The sequence below is a fragment of the Mus caroli genome, chromosome 14 (assembly GCF_900094665.2).
Source record: "Mus caroli chromosome 14, CAROLI_EIJ_v1.1, whole genome shotgun sequence".
Taxonomy (NCBI): Eukaryota; Metazoa; Chordata; class Mammalia; order Rodentia; family Muridae; genus Mus; species Mus caroli.
The window spans coordinates 25,207,609-25,229,035 of NC_034583.1; the positions used below are offsets into that span (position 1 = coordinate 25,207,609).

A 21,427-nucleotide genomic window follows, 5' to 3' on the forward strand; every position below is an offset into this window, starting at 1 on the left:
GTTTAAGGGGACAAACTACATGGATAACTTGCAGAGTAGACAGCACATCAGACTTCTTCGAACCTTGAGCCCCAAGCTCAAGTCTCCCCTATATATTCCTCCCTACTGCCTCTTTCCTCCACTCCAATCTGCACCCCACCTCTCCAACATGACTGCCTCACTTAAAGTGCACCAGCCCCTTCATACCGCACCACAGCCTGCAAGAATCACATGCTTATTGTTTTAAGTTCTGGGTGCTTGGTTGCTCTGTCAGTCAGTAGAATACAGGAGTTCTGGATTAAGAAAAATTGAACAGGAAGGGGAAGTTGAGTTTTGATAATATATTTCATACGTACACATAAACACACACTAAAGAGCATCTGTGTATGCAATGAAAGCTCATTGCAGGAGTGCCAGGCTGCTTTCTGTCACACACACACACACACACACACACACACACACACACACACACACACATGCACACTCTTGAGCACATGCATATGCATGCATGAGCACATGTGTGCATGCAAACATACAATGCTCCAGCTCACACACATATACTACATGCCAATTTCCAGGGAAAGGTCATGAGAGTGAGACAAGTTTCCTTTAGGGGAAGGGAGAGAAATCTGAATTTTTGCCTTGTGAACAGCAACTCTGTGCGTTCCCCGATTATACATTTGCTTTCTTAATTTTAATTTTATGTATGTGAGTATTTTGCCTGTAAGCTAGGTCTGTGTGCAATGTGTGTAGCTGATTCCCATACAGGCCAGAAGAGGGTGTTAGACCCCCTGGAACTGGAGTTCTAGAATATTGTGTACCTCTACATGGGGGCTGGATATTAAGCCTGGTTCCTTTGGAAGAGCAGGCAGTGCTCTTAACCACTGAGTAATTTCTTCAGTCGCAAACATAGCTACTTGTGAGCTTATACACATCAGTTCTCACACTTGTTCTTAGACAGGGTCAGAGATGACAAAGACGAACAGAGAAGGAATCCAGTCATCAGACACACAAGCCTTCTGGAAGTTTGTCTGCAACTGCTCGACAGAGAAAGTGACGGCCAGGATGGTTAGAAGGCAAATGAGTTTGGGGTGTTCCTGAACGTGGTATGAAACCTGTGTGGACTGTGACAAACAGTCCAGGCTTCCTGCTGTGGAACCCCAAGGGGCTAAACCCAAAGCAAGAAACAGCCAGACTGAAAAAATATAGTTCCTAAGCAGTTCAGACCCTGAATGGATAAGGTAAACATTACTCTACACCATGCTCTCAGGAAATGGAAGACTTCTTTCTCTAGAGACTTTGTGCTCCTCCTAACCATGTCTGACGTTCCCTCTGGAAAAATTCTCAGGCATACTGAGACAATGTCAAAATCAAAACCAGATGGGAAGAACACGTCTGTGGGTCATACTTGCTATGGAAGTTGTCAGGCACGGCTGTTAGCTTTGATCACTAGCTTGGTTAGGACGTTAGATGAGAAACTGGGGGATCCATTGGAGAACTGGGGTGTGTGAAGAAGAATTGGACAAATAATCCTGAGCTGAAAGATGCCATAAATGAAAAGAAAAAATAAAGAGGCTTTTTGACAGGTTGGACACACAGGAAGAGAAGATCCGCTGTCTGGAAGACACCTCAAAAGCTAACATCCAACAAAGGTCCCAAAGACAAAAGGGTAGCAAGTTAAGAATTGATATCTATAGCAACAATAATTCAGATACATATAGGAGTCACAATAAAACGAAATGAACAGGCAGCCTGTCTTTGTCTCATTGCTCGTCTCTTGTGCTGATGCCTTCTGCATTTGACCTGCCTTTCTAAAAGTCAAGTCCTTGATTTTCTTGTCTAGAGCTCTTCAGTTGGTAGCCACAGATCACAATTGGCAATTTAAATCTAAATTACTAAAATTTAATTCAAGTTTATATTTTGCTTTTTGAGACAGGGTTTCTCTGTGTAACCCTGGCTGTCCTAGAACTAGCTGTGCAGATCGGGCTAGCCTTGAATTCACAGAGATCTGCCTGCCTCTGCCTCCCGAGTGCTGGAGTTAAAGGCACGCTGTCTTGGCCAGACTATTCACATTTTAAGTGCTCAGTAGCCACAGGTAGCCAATAGCTGCTGACCCAGACAACACTCACATGAAACATTTCTGTCAACACAGAAAGTTCTGTCTAACAATCAGCTCACCCCCTGATGTTGTTGTCTGTTTAGTTCCCTAGAGTGGTATTCAAGGTTTTACACACTATAACTCAACTTGTTCTACTGAACACAGAGTAAGTCCTTTGACCAACCATCAAGTAAAAGAAGGTGAAATAATCTCAGGAAAAGGAGCCTGCTGTCATTAAGAGTGTCTTCCTTACAGAATGGTCTCAGGGCCTCTTCCTGCCAATTCAGGACTCCAGGTGCTTCTGTCTAGGAATACATACTCAGCACTGGGTCATGGAAAATACTAAACTCACAAAGGAAGTGGTTACTTGGTTTTGGTACTCATCAATAAACTCTTTATATTTGAAAGTACATGGGGCAGGCATGACTTCCATTAGGCTATATTTTGGCTTTGCCATTCTCTGGCTTTTAAACACAGACAGCTTTCTTTGCCTGTTCTGGGCCCAGGTTTCTTCACTTTTGGTGGAAGCCATTATTTTTCTCCTTGGTATCTGGGTTGTGAAGACTTAAGGCAGTTTTGTCAATGTAGACTTTATACATTTAAGTGACATCAGTACTGTATGGCAGCATTTGTGCGGTTTCGGTGTGGGTCAGGGCTGTGAGTTGCCGTGCGTCATGTTATCTTGTATCTTTGTGCTTACAGTGATCTCCCTCAAAGCTGGCGAAGATTCATCATTTGAGAAAAAGAAGGTGACTTGGGCATTTTTTGAAGGTAAGTCTGGTGTCTTGATGCAGCCTCATTTCTAGCCAGAAAGAAAGGGATAGAAAAAGAGAAAGAAAGGATTCGAGTCTCTTGGTGTTTTCATAGCATCAAGTTATATCCTGGACTGATCTTTGCAGGAGTGAAATGGTAATTATGAGTGGTATCCTCCACAGTGGACAAGTGGGGGTGAAAGTCTTACTCTGCCCACTTCCATTTGTTTCCTTGTTTTACCGCCCTGTACTTCTCCTAGGTGATACCGAGGAGGGACTTCCCAGGGATGTGCCATTAAAGAATACATCCACCGAAATTGCCTTTAATTTCTGGTTGCTTTAGAAGTTCGGGATCCTAAAAAGTTTGAAAGCTATAAGCAAGTTATCTTCACCTCATGTTAGAATCACACAGGGGGCTTTAAAAAACAGGGATGCTTGATCGTCCAGAGAGATTCTGATGTAGGTGGAAACGTGTGCATACTTCCCCATTTGACTCCAGCTTGCTGCAGGCTAGAATTCATGGCCTAAGAGACAGTTCTCAGAGGCAGTCCTACCCTGGAGCTGGTCTTGAATGCAGGATGAACTCTGAGGTGGTCCCTTATGCATTTGGAAGGACTGTACGTCTAGTCTTGACACACTCTGTAGCATGATTTGAATCTCCAAGACACTTTGTATAACACAAACCTCTGGCATCCATTCAAGTATGAGTCTTGGAGTGGAGTTCCCAACAGTGGTGATGCTCTGTCACTGTAGGGGACATTTGCTGGTTTCAGGGACAGTTTTGGTTGCCTCAAGTGTGGGCATGCCATGAAAAGCCTAAGAATAGAGACAATGCACAGAACAGCCCCCACATCAGAGGACCCCCCCCCCCCCGCCAAGAGAGGTTACAGGCCTCTGCCTCAAAGAAAAGACAGTAGAGAAAGGGTCATCGCAAAGTAACTGAGGAATGTGACCAGAAGCAATGACATCATGCACTTTAACTTCTCAGGCAGAGTTATTGACATCAAGGGAGGCAAGGCAGGACCTTTAGAAGGATTCCATCTTGTAAAGCCTTTGGGTTGATTGATGAGGAATGGGCAGGTCAAAGGAGCTAGTAACAGGTGTGTATTTGGCCTCACTACCATGTGTGTGTGTGCGTGTGTGTGTGTGTGTGAGAGAGAGAGAGAGAGAGAGAGAGAGGAGGAGGAGGGGGGGAGGAGGAGGAAGGGGAGGAGGAGGAATTAATCTTATAGGGAAAACATAGAGATTCAAAGCTACTTTTCCAGTAGCCTCTTAGAAAGATACCATATATCTTTGAAAAATTCCTAATTGTGAACATGATTGGCTAACCATACACTGTGATGTAACCACTCAGTTTGCCAGGACTTACTGCTTAGTTTAATAGTCATAAGTAGTTGGGTTTTTTTTTTTTTTCAGATCACATTTTATCCAATAATGCATCTTTGTATTTTGGAGCTTTTTTCTGTGCTTCATAGTTGTCTTTTTCTTTTTTCATAACTTTCTCCAAGCAAAGCAGTCCCTGGTTCCCTCGCCCTCTGTCTCTTACTTGACTTCCTCTTGGGCAGAGATAAAAGTGGCTCTCTTCCCCATAGGGAGAAGCTGTGGGGAAAAGGAACAAGGTTTTCTCTTCTCCTTGAGTGAAACTGAGGCAGCCTGGCAGAGCTTTATCTATCTCTCTGACGCTGTCTTGAGCACTGGTGCTAGCTGGCCTGGAGTGGTGGACATGTCTGCAGGATTCACTAAGGAAGCTCACTCCAGGGTAGCTGCTTCTATGCCTTCTTTCCCTGTGCAAAGGAGGTGGAGGTGGTGGCCATGTTACTGGAAGCAGCAGCAGCAGCAGCAGAGGCAATGTCCCTGTGTTCTGCCTTTTTAGCCCACTGTTGCTTTGGCAAGGTCAAGGGTGTAGTTGAAACTCTCTGGCACAGGATCTCAGGCCTTTTGCCCTTTTGTTCCTGATTGGAAGAGCTTCAGTGTGGGTTGTAGACAGATATCCACCCTCCTGGGGCTTAGCTAGGCCTGGCTGTGTGCCTGCCCAACAAAACAAGCATTGATTGTCAGGGCTCTTGATGAGATATTGGAGTGAGTTAAAATCCCTCAGGGCTATCACTCAGGTATTTTGCCCTGAGCAAGATGGTATTACAGACTGCATTAAAAAATAGTGGAAGTACACAGAGTTTTATTGCCGGAACAGCAATTCCCCAGGCTCTTGCCTTTGAACTGGAAACATAGATAGAACACTGACCCTGGCTTTCTTGACTGCTGTTGTGGTGCGTGTGGGGTTGGGGGGGGGGGGGGGGAGGGGGGTTGGTTGTGTAAAGGAATGCTAGGGTCACCCAGTTTCAAAGCAGCTCTGCATAGTCTGTTGGGTTGCCAGGCAACAGGTACTTTGTCCTGTCTGGCTCAGTTGGCAGTCTGGGAGGATGGGCAGAAGCTGGCACAGTAATATTGTCACCCTGTGTTGGCCTCCCTGTGGTGTGCACAGCTCCTGAAGCCTGCTGGCCCCACCATCTGCTTTGGGGAGACCTGGATTTTTTTTTCAGCTTGTCTATAAATGGCAGTGGTGCCTTTAGCAGTTCAGTGGCAAAAGGCAAAATCACAAACAGATTTTGGGACTAGAATGTGATGTTTTCTATTGCTGTTGAGTGTGTGGTTATAAATAATGTTTGTAATTTTTATATTCATTTACTTTGCATTTATTTATTCATTGATTTATTTATTTGGACAGAATGAAGTCCAGTGCCCTACACAGTCTGTGCTTGTACTTTACCATGAAGCTAAATCCTCAGTCCTATGTGGCCATTCATTCACTCATTCATTCATTCATTCATTTTGGGTGCTGTAGAATTGACCTACGGCCTCATGCATACTATGAGCACTCTATCATCAAGCCACATGCCCCAGCCTCCCTCCCATGTGGTATTTAAAAGCTGGGTTTAGACTTAGCTAAGTGCAGAAGTTTTGTTGAGTTTGGGTCTAAAGGTTTAATTTCACCCTTCAGACAGTGTTATTTGGTTAGGCTTGAGTTTTGAAACTTTTTGGGCCATCCTTTATAAATAGATCAGATGTGACGATAAGGTGACCTCAGGCCAGCATGCCAGCCTGAGAACAATGCCTAGAACACAGGGCAACTTGCTTGCACTGTCACTGTGAAAAGGTGACCCTGGTGGCTTCTGATTTTGTGACACTGGCTTTTGGTTAGCCTTTGTCTGTAAAGAAAACTGGGTTCAGTAGCAGAGTCACTGTTTTGAACAGGTTTGCCATCCTTTATGTAGTAAAAGTAATGGTTGTCATGGAAGATACAGTGAGGGCTTCCCAGTCTCTAGTGCTGCCTGGTCCAGGGACAATGGATGTGCAGTTTTTCTCTTCATGGGAAGTGACACCTTTTAAGGATCCTAAAGCTCCAAGGGCAGAGGAGAGAGTATCCACTGTCACCCGTGCATGAAGACCCACATGCAGGTGGGTGGAGCCTGCTGCTGTGTGTGCATTGCCCCCCAGAGCTTCTGCACTTAGAGCAACAGAGCATTACAGAGTGGCCAGATGTGCAGCCACAGCTGCCTGTGGAGAGCCAGGTCCCTCTTGCCATGTCTAAGCAAGATCAGAAACTACAACTACACCTTGAGTTCTTTGCCTCCCACCAGAGTAGAGCAGGCCCCAGATGTGTGTGGTGTGTATAGGAACGCCTATTGAGAATGATAAACCTCAGCGATCGCCTGCAGCCTTGTTCCTCTGTGGTCCCTTCAGTCTAGAAACCATGGAGAGAGAACATGAATGAGCAGACAGGCAGGTGAGGATGCTTTCATCCTGGGGCATAGAAACAGTAAGACAGTTTTCTCTTCCCATCCAAGAACAAAATAGAAGCCAAATTACCCTGTGTTTTTATGGGGGCTCATATCTGAATCCCTTAGAGATGGGCTTTGTCTCCGTTTGCCCCAGTTCTGTCTGGCCCAGCAAGGCAATTGGGTTATTTACCACTTTTTAAAAATTCATACCAGCCAAGTTCCTGGGGTAATATGCCCAAGAATTAATAAATCGGGACTGGCTGTGGGAGGTCACAGGATTTGGGCTGTCCTGTATCCTGGTATCCTGTCCTCATTCTGGGTCTGTGACCTCGGCTGATCATGAGTTGTCTCTCTCAGAATCCACAAGTCCCCTTATTGAGTTTCACATTGTTGAAATGGAGGCACAAGTCTGTCCTCTCTAACCAATCCATCCTACCAGTCATTAAAGTCCCACACAAGCACACATGTGCTTCTGTACAGAAGCAGCTGGACTTTAACGACCAGGGAAAGGCCATTCTCTTTTCAATTAGAGCTCCTTACATCCTGTGACTTTCCATCCATGGTAACCTGGCTTCCATCAGGACTTTCCCAGTAGCATGGGTGGGAAGACCCCATGGTTGCTTATGGAGAGCATTTGATGCATTAAAGAACCTTCCCACAGTGCTTCATTCTTGCACTTAGAACTCTTCTTCCAACTCCCCTCTGCTTCCACTGTAGCTCCAGGACCCTGGTGGGAAACCCTTCTTTCTGCCCACCCATCTGCCAACTCTCCTAACTGTCAGTAGAAGTCATCTGCAATATACAAGTCTCAAGATAGGCTGAGTGCACTGTCTAGAGAGACTGTCTCATTAAAAAAAAAGCAAAACCTTGCCCTTGTCCTATGGCACTTCCTACTTAGACTTTCCCCTCAATATCCATGGGGATTATGTGCCATGACTTCTCCAACCCAAAGATATCAAAATTCACAGATATGTAAGTACCTTACAAGAATTCCTGTAGTATTTGCATATAACCTCTACATTTATTTATATTTGTGTCCATAAATGTTTTCCTGCATGTATATCTATGCTCTATATGTGTGCCGTGCCCTCGAAGGCCAGTAGAGGGTTTGGTTCCTGTAGAAGTCGAGTTTGACGATTGTGATCCACCATGTGGGTGCTGAGAACCAAACCCGAGTCCTCTGAACGAGCAATGAGTACTTTTACTCACTGAACCATTTCTCTAGCCCCCAATGTTGTTGTTGTTGTTTTTTAAATAATGGTTTTAATCCATGATTGATTCAATTTGTGGATGTGGAAACTAGAGACCCAGAGAAACAACTACACTTCATTTTTAGTTCAAAGTTCTAAGTAGCCAGGATCAGAAATCTACTCAGTTTAACTTAAACAAAAATGTTGGGCAACTCTAAAAACATGGAAGAACTTACAGTGTTTCCTCCAAAACTGCAGCTTGACTTTTCTCCTTCTTCGTGCAGCTGTTCACGGAATTTTCGCTTACAGTAAATCAAATTTACCTTCTCTAATGACTGAATATGTATGCCGGGTGGGTGACCGGCCTCTGAGCTGTATCCCTAGCCCTCAAGGCTTACACAAAGGGAGGATGCTTCTGATGACAAGTCTAGGCACTCTGCCCCTTAGACTCGACCTAAAGGTTTTCCTCTGGTGCTTTTTTTTTTTTTTGCATTTGAAGTTCTTGTAGTGGTTCATTCTGAGCTAACCTTTAAAACAACATGCCTTTCAGATCTCTATGTGTACGCTGTCCTTGTGTGCTGCGTGGGGATCCTCAGTGTTCTGCTCTTCACCCTGGTCATTGCCTGGCAGTCTGTGTTTCACAAGAGGAAATCAAGAGGTAAGAAAACAGATAAGGTCATGTCTGGAATGGAAAGCCGCCCGCCCACACACAGGCGGAAGATGTGGGGCAAAATATCACCTTGGTGGGAAGGCATCCTGGGTCAGCAATTGTTTACTTGGGGCCAAAAAGCAAAGGGAATGAGAAGGCTTGCTTCTTGTAGGTGTTGTTGCAATAAAGTGATCACTGTCACACCAGCTGAATTCCCTTTTCTCAAACTTCTCCCTCCTGGGGCTCTGGATTTCTTAGCCATGATTCTGGTGTTCATCCTGAGCTGCTTGGGGCTGGAGCAGCTTTCCTTTGCATTTGGGCTCAAAGAGTGAGTTTGGGGCTAAAGTTCTGAACCAAGGGGTTTGTGCATACCTTCTGGGCAGGCAGGTGGAACCTGGGCTGTCCCTCTGTGCTTTTCCTGTCCTAGTGTCTACCCCTTTCTTGCTGGAGTTCCTGATGCCCTGGAGGCTGTCCTCAGGCCCCTCTCCTCTCTCTCTCTCTCTCCCTCCCTGTGCTTTCTTTCTCAGACATTGCAGTCCATGACTCCTATCTCCCCGTGAATGCCGATTACTCTAACGGCAGCCCATATCTCTTACAGAGTTCAGTTTCCCAAGTCTAGCACTTCTAAGAATCTGCCCAGCTGTCAGCTGTCTGCCTCTGTTCTGTTCTCCAAAGATGGCTCAGCCAACCTTCTTCCAGGATTCCTCAGGGCTTGCTTGAGCTTCTTTTCCTTTAAATCCTCCTCTGAGTATTCCTCATACACACCCACACACACACACACACACACACACACACACACACACCAGAATCTCCAAAAGTAGTGAGGAGAGGATACAGTTGCTTTCAGAAATGACCAAGGTACACCAAGCCCAGTTTTGATGACACCTCCTCACTGAGCAGGTATGGATCCCACCTTTCCCTTGTCTTCTTTATGGAGACTTGGGAGACAAGACTGCACCCCTCTGAGAGCTTAGGAAGAGGAGATACTCAACCCCCTGAGCACATATAGGGTGACCTGTGAGTCACTGTCACTGTCACTGTTAGGCTGAGGGTGTGGATGGGGGAAAAGCCAGCCTCTGTGTTCACAGGGACCTTTAAACTGGGAAACTGAACAACAGCCACAAAGGGGAGACTCCCCCAGAGATGTGGGCAGAACTGAGGAAACCAGGAAGGGAGGCTGAGCATCCAGAGACTGGTACCCATGGGACACTGTTGCTCAAGGGGCGAGGAAGGAAGGTTCTGGGACCTGTGAGTGCTGCTGTTGCTGTGGGGCTCAGAGGTTAAGAGCACTGGCTGCTCTTCCAGAAGACCTGGGCTCAGTTCTCTCCACCAACACGATGATTCACAGCCATTGTTAACTCTAGTCCCAGGGAATCTGACACCCTCTCAGGGCCTCTTCCAGCACCAGGTATGAACATGGACATATGAACATACATGCAGCCAAGACAGCCACATGTAAAATGCAATGAAATAAAGAGTCGTTGTTGTAGGAGAGGTGGTCCAGAAGAACAATTCAGCCAATGTCCTGCTGCTGCAACCAGAGGGCTGGCTCGAGGATCCTGCGTGCACTGCTTCCCCTCCTCCAGACAGCAGACCCTAGATGCTTCTTCCCCTTGAAGTTAAACCAAACCCAGCAACTCTGGACGACAAAGGTGCCATCAGCAGCTTCCAGGGGTTGGATGCAGTTGACAGGGAGCAGAGAATTGCACATGCAGCCCTGGAAATGGAGCCAGGGCTACAGGCCAGATTTCTCTCCGCTAGAGCCCGAATGCTTCCCTCTGGCCTTGTGTTTCACTGCGTTGCCCTTGGGTACCTTCCTCCACGGCATCTGCCACCCCATTAAGATATCCCAGCATTGTCCTAGATATCCTAGCATTTCAGAGTCCTCAGCTGCTTCTCTGAGCTTGTGGCAAATGTTGCCCATGGGTGTTGGCCCTTTGCCTCTTTTCCAGAGAACTCTGTGTGAGGCAGAGGCCATGCATGTGACAGATCCTTCTTGGAATTTGGCTCATGACAGATGCTCCCTCCACAAGTGATGAACAAATAGATTTGTTTTCCAGCTGCTCTGCTCCCAGCTGTTAGAGCTTAAAAGGCACCATCACTAGCAATCTCTAGGTTGGGTGTGTGCTAAGGGCAGCTCTACCAGGGCCTGGGAAGACTCAAGCTGTAGACTCTGTGGGATTTGAGGCAGGATCCAGGAATCAAAGAAATGCCAAGAAGGGCAGACAGGACGCACAGGGGCACCTTCCTCCAGACCTCACAGACAGACCTCAAGGACTGGGGCTTGGAACTGGCTCATCACCCTCCCGTGCCAGGATGGGCTGAAGGGTGATCACTTGTGCTCCCCGTCTGAAGCCCTACCCAGCTGTCAAGACCATTGTCTGAGCACCTGCCATAGACTAGGCAGATGCTTCTACTCCTCCACATCCTATGTAGCCTGCATGGTTCCCAGGAGACAAAGAGCATGATAATAGCCCTAGACTAGGCAGTGACAGAGGAGAGGGCTCTAGCTGTGTTCTAGAAAGTCCACAGACATCTGAGGGTGGCCTTTGTGAAGGAGCTTTCCTCCATTGTTCCATGGAGGTTATCGATGAGGGTTCTTCCCAAGCAGATTCGCATGGATTCTGTGGTTCCAGGGTACATCTTTTGATATGTCTGGCTTTCAGAGAGGGCAGGCATCCTTTATTGGTGACTCTTAAGGGCTACATAGAATGTGTATGAAGACATGGCTCTACAGTTTGCACATACAACGTCTCCACCACAGGCTCATGTGTTTGAGGCTGGGTCCCAAACCAGTAAGACTACTTTGGGCAGTCCTAGGAACTTCGGGTGGTGGCACATAGCCAGAGGAAGTCAGCCACCGAGGTCAGGTTCTTTGGGTTTCCTTGTCAGTGGTCCTGTCCTTGTTTGTTCTCTGCTTTGGGTCCACCAAGAACTAAAGAGCAGTCTCAGGCAGTTGCTGCTTCTTCTGTGACATTCTGCCTGAGCACAGGAGGCCAAAAGTCAATGGGCTGAACCCTCTGTAGGCTGGGATCAAGGAACTCCATCCCCCTTTTCAAGTGTCCTTCCAGCTGTTTTGGTCACAGCTGCGTGTCAGTAATTGACATACATGTGACAGACATGAGTATGGATGGGTTCAGAGAGACTTTAAAATCTGGGAGTAGGACTGCTCATAAGCCTCAGCTTAGGAGTTTTCAGGAAATTACCGAACAAAGTACACACATTTGGTTTGCATGCCCTTGTAGCATCCATTGTATTTTTAAAATGGAACAAACCCACACTTGGAGGCCTTACAAATGTTTAAATTAAGTGAGCTTGAGTCCTAGGTTCTTATGAATGGGTTCTTTCCTCCTCAGTGTGAATTCCAGAGGTCATTGAACAGGAGCATTCAATTGGATCATTTATGGATCATGCTATTACCACTTGTCTAGCATCCCTGTCCTCTGCTTGCCGGGTATAATCCTCATCAGCACCACAGAGTTATCCTCTGAAAAATCCAAATTATCCCCGATCATTGGATTCCCTTTGAATACTAAAGCCACTGAGCAGAATAGTTCCAGTTTTGATGCTCTGTGCTCCGAGCTTAAGGATATCAAGTCTTTAGAAACCAGTGGAGAAGTCCAGTGGGGTCCAATCCTTATGTGGCTCTGCTTCTATCCCAGTGCTCTCTGGGATACGAATCCCATGAGTCCTCATTTCCTGGTGGACAGGAAGGGAAAGCAGAGCGATGGTGATTGGTCCCAGCGTCCTTGTCTCTCCCACTGCAGGACCAGAAGCTTGGGGAAGAGGAAGGGGTACAACCCAGTTACCACAGGTAACTGGGGAATAACTGACTGCTCTGGGGGTCTGGAGTGCTGGTCTGTTTCCATAACAACCACTTGGCCAGGGCATACCACAGGAAGAGGCCTCTCTTATGGGCTAACTGCTGTCAATGGCTGGGGTTCTCATTGAGAACCATTAAGCCTTTGTGGGCCATACTACATGTGTTCAAATGATTCTGTAATTCTAAGGCACTTGGTTTTTTTTTTCTTTTTTTCTTTTAATTATTATGGTCTCACATCCCATGCATTGAATTATAACAAATTTACATTATCGTGACTATAGCTAAAACTGTAAATAAAGGGCTGTTTGTAGTGCTTGGTTTGAACCAGGGGTCCTACTTGAGAGCCTGCTGGTGTTTAGGTTTTCCCCTCTAAGTGTGTTGCTTGGACTTTTGCATACATGTATGGGGAGAACAGCCCCTCCTGTAGGGGTCACAGAGCACTGAGGTTTGTAGGCTGTTCCTACTCAACAGTGCTTCTTGGTTCCTGCAGCAAGATTTAAACAGAGGGCCTCAGAGTAGCTGACCCACTCCCAAGGACCTGCAAGTGTTGGCTTTTCCAAAGCCAAGGGCAGTAGGCCAGCTTTCTTGGCTGCTGTTCTGACCCAGCCATTGCTGCTATGTTTCCAGGACACTCCGCTGGGCTATGAGCAAAGCTAATTGTACCCATGTGTCTAGCCCAGCACAAGCATACTTCATTCTGCTCCCTAGCACAAATGGCTGTCTTGCTCCATTTTAGTGTCCGCAGTGACTCAGACCTTATCCCAGGGTCTCTTTAGCCAAGTCACTTTGGAGAATACTGGTCCTGGGGTCTAGGACTGAGCCCTGAGCTCTGGTGGTTTCTCAGGACACTGGTTTCCAAGGCCACTGCTTTTCAGGAGTCCATCTGGTCTTGCTGGCTCAGAGAGGTGGCTCAATGATCCCCAAGCCTTCTGTGCCTGAGCTTCCAAAAGTATAGTCTCTAAGGTACCTTGGTACCAGGCAGGAGGAAGAGGAGTGGCTTTTTCTTACCACATATTCTCTTCGCTGTGAGATCTGATTCCTTCCCATTTACAGTCTGTCTTCTAAGACCAGAGAAAACTGGACAATCCAAGGCTCATTACAACCTATCCTTCCGCTGCCTGTGTCCCTGCAAAGAAGAATCAAAGAGCATATGGGGCTCTCTGCTCCTCCCTGTTCCAAAGACAGCCACATCTTCTCATGTAGTGTCAGCCTCATCCCATAGACAAGATGATGAAGGTCAGTGTGAACAGATTTAGCCGTATTGGGCGCCTGGCTACCAGGGCTGCTATCTGCTCTGCACATGCAAAGAGGAGATTGTTGCCATCAATGACCTTCACTGACCTCAACTACATGGTCTCCATGTTCCAGTATGATTCCACCCATGGCAAATTCAACGGCACAGTCAAGGCCGAGAATGGGAAGCTTGTCATTAAAGGGAAGCCCATCACCATCTTCCAGGAGCGAGACTCCGCTAACATCAAATGGGGTGATGCTGGTGCTGAGTATGTCCTGGAGTCTACTGGTGTCTTCACCACCATGGAGAAGGTCAGGATGCACTTGAAGGGTGGGGCCAAAAGGATCATCATCTCTGCCCCTTCTGCCAATGCCCCCATGTTTGTGATGGGTGTGAACCATGAGAAATATGACAACTCACTCAAGATTGTCAGCAATTCATCCTGCACCACCAACTGCTTAGCCCCCCTGGCCAAAGTCATCCATGACAACTTTGGCATCATGGGAGGGCTCATGACCATGGTCTGTGCCATTACTGCCACTTAGAAGACTGTGGATGGCCCCTCTGAAAAGTTGTGGCATGATGGCCGTCTGCCCAGAACATCATCCCTGCATCCACTGATGCAAAGGCTGTGGGCAAGGTCATCCCAGAGCTGAACAGGAAGCTCACTGGCATGGCCTTCCATGTTTCTACCCTGAATGTATCCATTGTGGATTTGACATGCCACCTTGAGAAACCAAGTATGATGACATCAAGAAGGTAGTGAAGCAAGCATCTGAGGGCCAATTAAAAGGCATCCTGGGATACATTGAAGACCAGATTGTCTCCTGTGACTTCAAAAACAGCTTCCACTTTTCCACCTTTGATGCTGGGCTGGCATTGTTCTCAATGACAACGTTGTAAAGTTTATTCCCTGGTATGACAATGAATACAGCTATAGCAACAGGGTGGTGGACCTCACAGCCTACATGGCTTCCAAGGAGTAAGAAATCCTGGACCACCCACCTCAGCAAGGACACTGAGAGCAAGAGAGAGGCCCTCAGTTGCTGAGGAGTCCCTGTCCCAACTCTGCACCCAACACTGAACATATCCCTCATAATTTCCATCCCAGACCCCCATAATAACAGGAGGGGCCTAGGAGCCCTCTGTACTCTCTTGAATACCATCAATAAAGTTCACTACGGCCCCCCACTCCCACCCCCAAAAAACAAAGAGCACATGAACTTTACCTCCACAAGTGCAAGGAAGAGTGAACAAGGCACTGTGCTCCACTCACAGCCACACTGGGGTGGGTTAAGAGACTACAAAGGGTGGCTGGGCTGACAGAGAACAGAAAGATGACCGGGGAGGTCAAAAGGCTCCGTAGCCTTGAGTCAGAGACACCTGGCATCCCCAAGGTCAATCTCATCCTTTGTCCTGGGTCAGAAAGCTCCACTGGCTATGCTGGGTCCTGCTGGTTCTTGACAGGCCCATCAAGAATGGTGACAAAGAAGCCATCTTGCCTTTGTGAGTCATGTGAATCTTCTAGTAGGTTCCTTGAAAGAGTCCTGGACTTGGCGCATAGATTCAAGTTCTTTTTATCTATGAAGAAAGTCTTCAGAAACCACATAGAAATTATATTTGAGCCCCCCAAACCTCCAGACTTTAAAGCAGGGAGGCGTATCCCTCCTACTTTTCAGAACTGTGGGAGTCTTAGTCCAGGGTGTGGTCAGAACAAGCATTCTATTATCTAGCCTTCCACGAATGTGGAGAGATCCTGGAGAAAATTAGCTTAAAGGAGGACCGGTTTCTTTTGGCTCACAGATACAGAGCTTTCAGTTTCTGATCACTTGGCCCCCATAGCTTTGGTTGGCTCTCAGGGAAGCAGAACTTCACAGCAGAGAGCATGACATGAGAAAAACACTCATCTCATGGTGTCTCAGAAGCAGAAAGGGAGATAGGAGCCCAGAAGAAGCAGTGAGCTGTGAAACCTGGTATGGCTGCACACCTTGTTTGGACTAGTTCCATTTTGATGGTGTCATACCCACTTGGGACTGCTGACCAGCACATGGGACAGAACACAACAGACAGGGAACATTATATATGGTGCTTTTCATTGACTAAATGTGGCTATTAAATGGTTGCTGGTACCAAACTTCTGCTTCCCCTGTGTAACAGAAGTGGGTGATACCATCCTATTGGCTGTGCTGGCTTGGAGAGGTTGTCTGGGCAGGTCTGCTTCCTGAAGGCAGGAACTCTTGGGTTCTCTATGGTGACTGATAGTGTTGTGCACAGGGAAGGGGTGCACTTCTGCCCTGACTTCTTGGAAATGTAGGTAGGGCTGTTGAAGGCCTCAAAGTCAGGCAGTTTTTTCCAGGCTGTGAGGCTCCATGACCTGGGCACTTGAGTGGGTAGAGAAAGCTCTCTGCAAATAGGGTCCTGGAGCTATGGAGATCCCTTTCTGGGACTACTGCAGTGTGAGAGGAGCTCTTGTGACTGGAGTAAAAACACCCACAGGCCTAACAAGAAGCTCAGAAAGTCCTGGGAGACCACAATGAGTACAAGGGAAACGTGTGTGTGTGTGTGTGTGTGTGTGTGTGTGTGTGTGTGTATGTATGTGTGTGAGGGAGGGAGGGAGAGGGAGAGGAAGGAGGGAAAGGGAGAGTGAGAGGGGGAGGGGGAGGGAGATGGGGAGGGAGAGGGAGAGAGACATCAGCCATACCCTGGACTCCAACACTACGGTGGAGCTCCTGAGGTGGGGGTGTGTTTTTCTTCAACCTGTCTTCCCACTCTCCGTAGTAGCAGTAACAGTGATAGGCCGATCTGGGAAAGTTACAGCCTTCAGGCCCAACACACTTTTGGAGGTCTGGGTGATGGCTTTGAGCACTAAGGATCTAGCTGAGAATGAGGATAAGGGTGGGCAGCAGGAAGAGTCTAGGGCTAGAGTCTGTCATCAGGAGGGGTGAGAAGTACTGGCCCTACTTCCAGAACCTTCAGAGTTCACCCAGAACAAGACCATGTGTCTTGTGTTTTTATCTCTGAGGACCAATGCTACACACTGGGTGCTGGAAGACATGATGGAGGGCTGTCCCATCAGTCACTCCTGATGGGCTTCTTCTCCTTCTGCACTCCTAACCCCAGGAGCTAGTACCATAAATAGGATGTCCCTGTCTCACTGGGCAGCCTCCCACACATTCTTGAGCCATTGCTGTGTGGGCTCTGCCTCCACAGAGTCCAGGTTAAGCTGGGGTCACTCGGATGTGTGAGCATGCTGCTCTAGCTAGTGATCAGAGACTGGGGGCACCCATTTCTTAGGAGCTTGCAATGTCCAGAGTTACCTGTAGGCCTGGGTGGTCCCTCTTCCTCAGGGGGAGTGTTGGCCCTGGATTCACTCAGCACAAACCTCACGGTCATCTGCCAAAACATATCACTGGCATGTCCCACCAGGCTGTTGGCTCTTCATAGCCAGTCCCCCACCCTCAAGGAAGGAGACTCTCCAGCTTCTCTTGTGTCTCTTTATTTCTGGTCTCCATCTACCCCGTTCCTTTCCATGAACCTGGACTGCACCTCGACACACGTAGAGGAGCTCCTGGTATTCTGCTGGGTCTCAGCCTGGCTCTGTCAGCTCCCGCGGCAGCACAGTGTACAGCCATAGGTTCTGAGAGACTCAGTGTCTATGTGAAGGTGACAGCAGTTCCCACTTTCTCTGACAATGGCGTAGAGTAGATGCGGAGGGCTCTGAATCAGGTCACTCTGCGTGTATGACCAGGAAGCACTTGCGCTGGGTTGCGGTAGCACAGGTAGACTGGAATGCACGACGGACTTGCTTGGCCTCACTGTCACACTGTCACAGGAACTGAAGGTTTGAGGTGGAAGTGCTGTAACATCAGGGCTGGTTTCTCCTGTGGGTTCCCTCTTTGTCTTATGGATGGCATCTCTCCTTTTGCTTCATCTGGTTTTATGTTTGCATTTGTGACCTGGTCCCTTTTGTTATACAGAAACCAGCCTTGTTGTATTAGAACTCACCCTAATGGCTTCATTTTAACTAAATCCTTTCTAAGGTACTATGTCCAATTACAATCTTATGGCAAAGGGCTGGGAATTGGGCTTTCAACATAGGAATTTTGGAGGGAACCCAGCTTAGTCCATAACACGTGCTGTGTGGTTCTGGATGAGTGCACTACCCTCTCTGTGCTTTCATTGCCACATAGGAACAATGTTTTAGAGGTTATTGGAAAGTTTAAATTGGATGACAGACTTGTGGGCTTTAAACATTTTTTGCCTGTATAATTCTTAAAATAATTTTCACAAACCCTGTGACCTTGGTCTTTTATTTTATGTGTTTTTGACACCTCACTTTTTTCATTACAAGTGTAAATTGTTTCAAAGGATGTACTTTCCAGAGCACCGTAGAAGTCTATACCTTAAAATGATGTGACTACATGCCCTTTTGTATTCTTGGGCTTGATCACCATCCCGGTTATTGTAAGCACACCATGAAGTCAGGTGAGGGGAGCCTCAAACATTAGGAATGTCATTCTGTCCTCTGCCTTCTCCTTTCTCTTCATCTACCTATCCTACAGAACTGTGTTCTAATTTCACACAGCTGTTGCATCAAATGACGGTTGTGCTTATCTACACGCATGCGTACATGCACACAAATTCATGTCCATAACTTCTCCATTCCCCTACCTCTGTGCCTGGGTGTTAAAATATTGTTATAACATCAAATTGTCAAGACATCACAATTAACAGCATTTTGAAAGATTACTATAAAATGAACAATAACATAGAGAGATCATTTATTTAGATTAAATAATTAATAAGCATAAAGTAAAATTTTATTGGAAATGCACTTCTATTGGTATAGATTTTTGCTTTTACATGATATATCCTTACATGTAGATGAGAAGATGAGAACTCTGCTTAGGGGTATAGTTCTCCATCAATCCTATTTTTGTTTTGTTAATAGATGTGACCTTGGGAATTTCACCTTCAATACAAAAGAAGGCAAGAATAGATGGAGTTTTCATATACTACCCAATACCATGCACAGCTTTTGAATTATATATGTTAAGAGTTAAATAATGATCTATCACAAAGATGTGGTTTAATATGCTCCCATTTGACACCATTGAATAATGATTAGGTCATTATTCAATCCTTGTTGGATCAAAATGTGGGAATCTTATCCTCATAGCTTTACCCAGTAAGCCGAGAGCCATCTGAAGTCTCAGTGGACACCAGGGCTTCATGTCAGCTCTGTATGATGCTCCCAAGTCTCTGTGGTATAAGTCTTGAAGGGTAGATAGGATGCCTTGGCTCTGTGAATTACAAAAGGTGATTTTAGAAGAGAATCATGCTAACAGAGAAGGAAAGGCATAGAGTCAAATCTCAGGCCCATTGCATGAGAACACGGAAACTGACTTCTGTAAACTGTCCTGAGAAGGTCCTAGGATATACAAACCAAATACTAAAGTCTATTGACCAATACGAAGTTTACAATACTGTCATAAATATGAATTGTTCTGTATGCACTATGGTTGCTACTGCTGTATCCATAGACTATCTAGCCCACAGAAGGTGCTCAGTAAATAGAAGGCAGGAAGGGTTTAGACATTAGCATGGAACGGATGTATATGTCCTTTTAGCTCTCCGGTGCTGACAATCCTGCTCTGGACTTTGCACTGGCTGACTGTGTGACAGATAACCCCAAACACAAGCATACAAAGCAGCCGTTTTTTCTGCTCACTGTCCACAGATCAGCAGTTGGGGCTGATTCTGCTGCTGCTCTCAGCTAGAGTCGGTCAGTCATGCAGCTGCAGTCAGATGGTGGATCAGTTGAGGCTGGTTGTTCTGGGACCTCAGCTACAATGCTTACTGCCTTCTCTGTGGGGACTCATCTTCCAGTGGGCCCACAGAATAATTGACCGTAGAGGAGTTGCCTGTCACAAACCTCAGACACAGCTCTTCATATGCCTCTGCTTGGGGCACATTGTTCTCAGAACCAAGCAAGTCTTGTGACCAAGGTCTAGTTAGCATGAGGTAAGAGGTGTCACACATAGGTGTGAACAGATGCAAGAAGGGGGGTTCACTGGAGGTGGCCATATAATAAGCATTTAGTACACAACTCAAGATTCCCCTGGCTGTTTCAGCTTTACTCTGCTGAGGTGACCTTAACTTCAAGTCTTAGATTAGACACATTCTGGATTAGGTGTCCATGCATTCTAGTTTTTCCACTATCAAGGAGAACCATTGTGGAGAGATATCTTGTTCCAAGACTGTTTTCTTAAGGATGTTATCTATTCTTGTTGTTTTGTGTTTGCTTGAAACAGAATCACCGTAGAGAGCTCAAAGCTAGTCTTGATCTTGAGATCCTCCTACCTCAGCCCTCCAAGTGTTGCGCCATCACATCTGATTAAGAAGCTCTTTTGAGACCATAAAGAGCAATGCAAGCCCATTTTACAATGAGCAGACTCTAAGGAGAGATAGCCATATGGTCCCAAGGGCTGGTCTCATGACTCAGGTGTCACCCATACATTGGGGGACCGACCTTACCACTCCAGGACTCTTCAGGATAGAATGTAACTCAGTTTGTCTTGGTCAAAGATGAATATTATGTTGACTGGGCATGTGTCCTCATACCTGGTACAGTTCCTAATTGAAGTAATATCAAGTCAGTGGGGTGCCCTCTGATGTCTTTGCTATGATTCTGCCCCCCAAAACGTGTAAGCCAGAAGCCCTGAGAGTTGGCTGGTGCAGCCCCAATACTTGAGCAAGATCTGGGACTCTGCCTTTCAGGTAATGTCAAACTAGCCTATATTTACCAACTGTTATTCTTTTTCCTTTCACAGTGAGACATTATTTGGTGAAGTGCCCTCAGAACAGGTAGGAATATTTTCTTTGTTGTTTAAAAGAAAAGATTTTGATGTTTTATGTTCTTTGCCTACTACCGATAAATTGATTAAATACATATTCTTACTAAGAGGTGTTGGTCACAAGGAAGCCAAACAATGTATGTTCTGCATATGTTTGCATTTGTGAATAGTCCTCATACCATTCACGATCCCCACAGGAGCCAGACATCATGCTGCTCATGTTGGTCCAACTTATATCTTTTTAGGAGATTGAAAAGTGTCAATCTGTATGTGTGTGTGGGGGGATGTGGGGTGGAGAGACATGTGGGAACTTAAGACTGATCTGAGCCTCCTCTGTCCATGTCCACCACTAACACTCATCCTTTTCTGTGACTGCTGACCCGACCCATGCTCTACTTCACCTGGTGACAGGCCTCACAGGGAATAGAATGGCTTTACAATATTCAAATTCTGTGAAAGCAAACGGTAAATAAAAACACCACCCAACTAATAAGAGACATTTATTCCAAAAGTAGAAAGTGGGCCGACAAACCACCGTCACACACGTGTATTATAGTTCCAAAGTAACTATTAAAATAACTTTATCCCCAACCCTAAAAAATAACTATATAACAATCAACATAATTCTTTAAATATATTCAAGTCGCATAAAGAAATAGAACAAGAATCATAGGAAATGAGAAGAGAATAAATAACAAAATGCTTCCATACCACCTATCTGAAATTGGTCTAAATGCGTCCAAGTCACAGAGCCTGGCATAGTAGATAGTATGTGTCCCAACTCTATTCTGTTGAATAGACACTCACTTCATACACATGACATAGGTAGGGTGAAAGCAAAGGGACAGAAGAAGCGATACCACACAGTAAACAGTCTGTGATATACCATATGCCCATATCTCTTAAAGTGGAACACAAAGGAAAACACTTACTAGGGGTGGGATGGGACATTAGATGATAAAATGAGCCACCCTCTGGGAATACAAAGGCCATAAATTGTATATGCACCAAACAACAGAGACACGGAACTCAAATAGCCAAAACTGGGAGCTCGGGGAAGTTGGAA

General features: G+C 46.3%; 1 protein-coding gene across 1 annotated transcript in view; it reads left to right on the forward strand.

The window, feature by feature from the left end:
* Positions 1 to 21,427, forward strand: part of Vstm4 (V-set and transmembrane domain containing 4) — an 84,877-nt gene that overhangs the window by 27,419 nt on the left and 36,031 nt on the right. Inside the window, exons 3-5 of the mRNA XM_021181981.2 lie at positions 2,780 to 2,848; positions 8,349 to 8,456; positions 20,338 to 20,371. Of these exons, the coding sequence (XP_021037640.1) occupies positions 2,780 to 2,848; positions 8,349 to 8,456; positions 20,338 to 20,371 (211 nt within the window). The remainder of the gene's footprint in view (positions 1 to 2,779; positions 2,849 to 8,348; positions 8,457 to 20,337; positions 20,372 to 21,427) is intronic.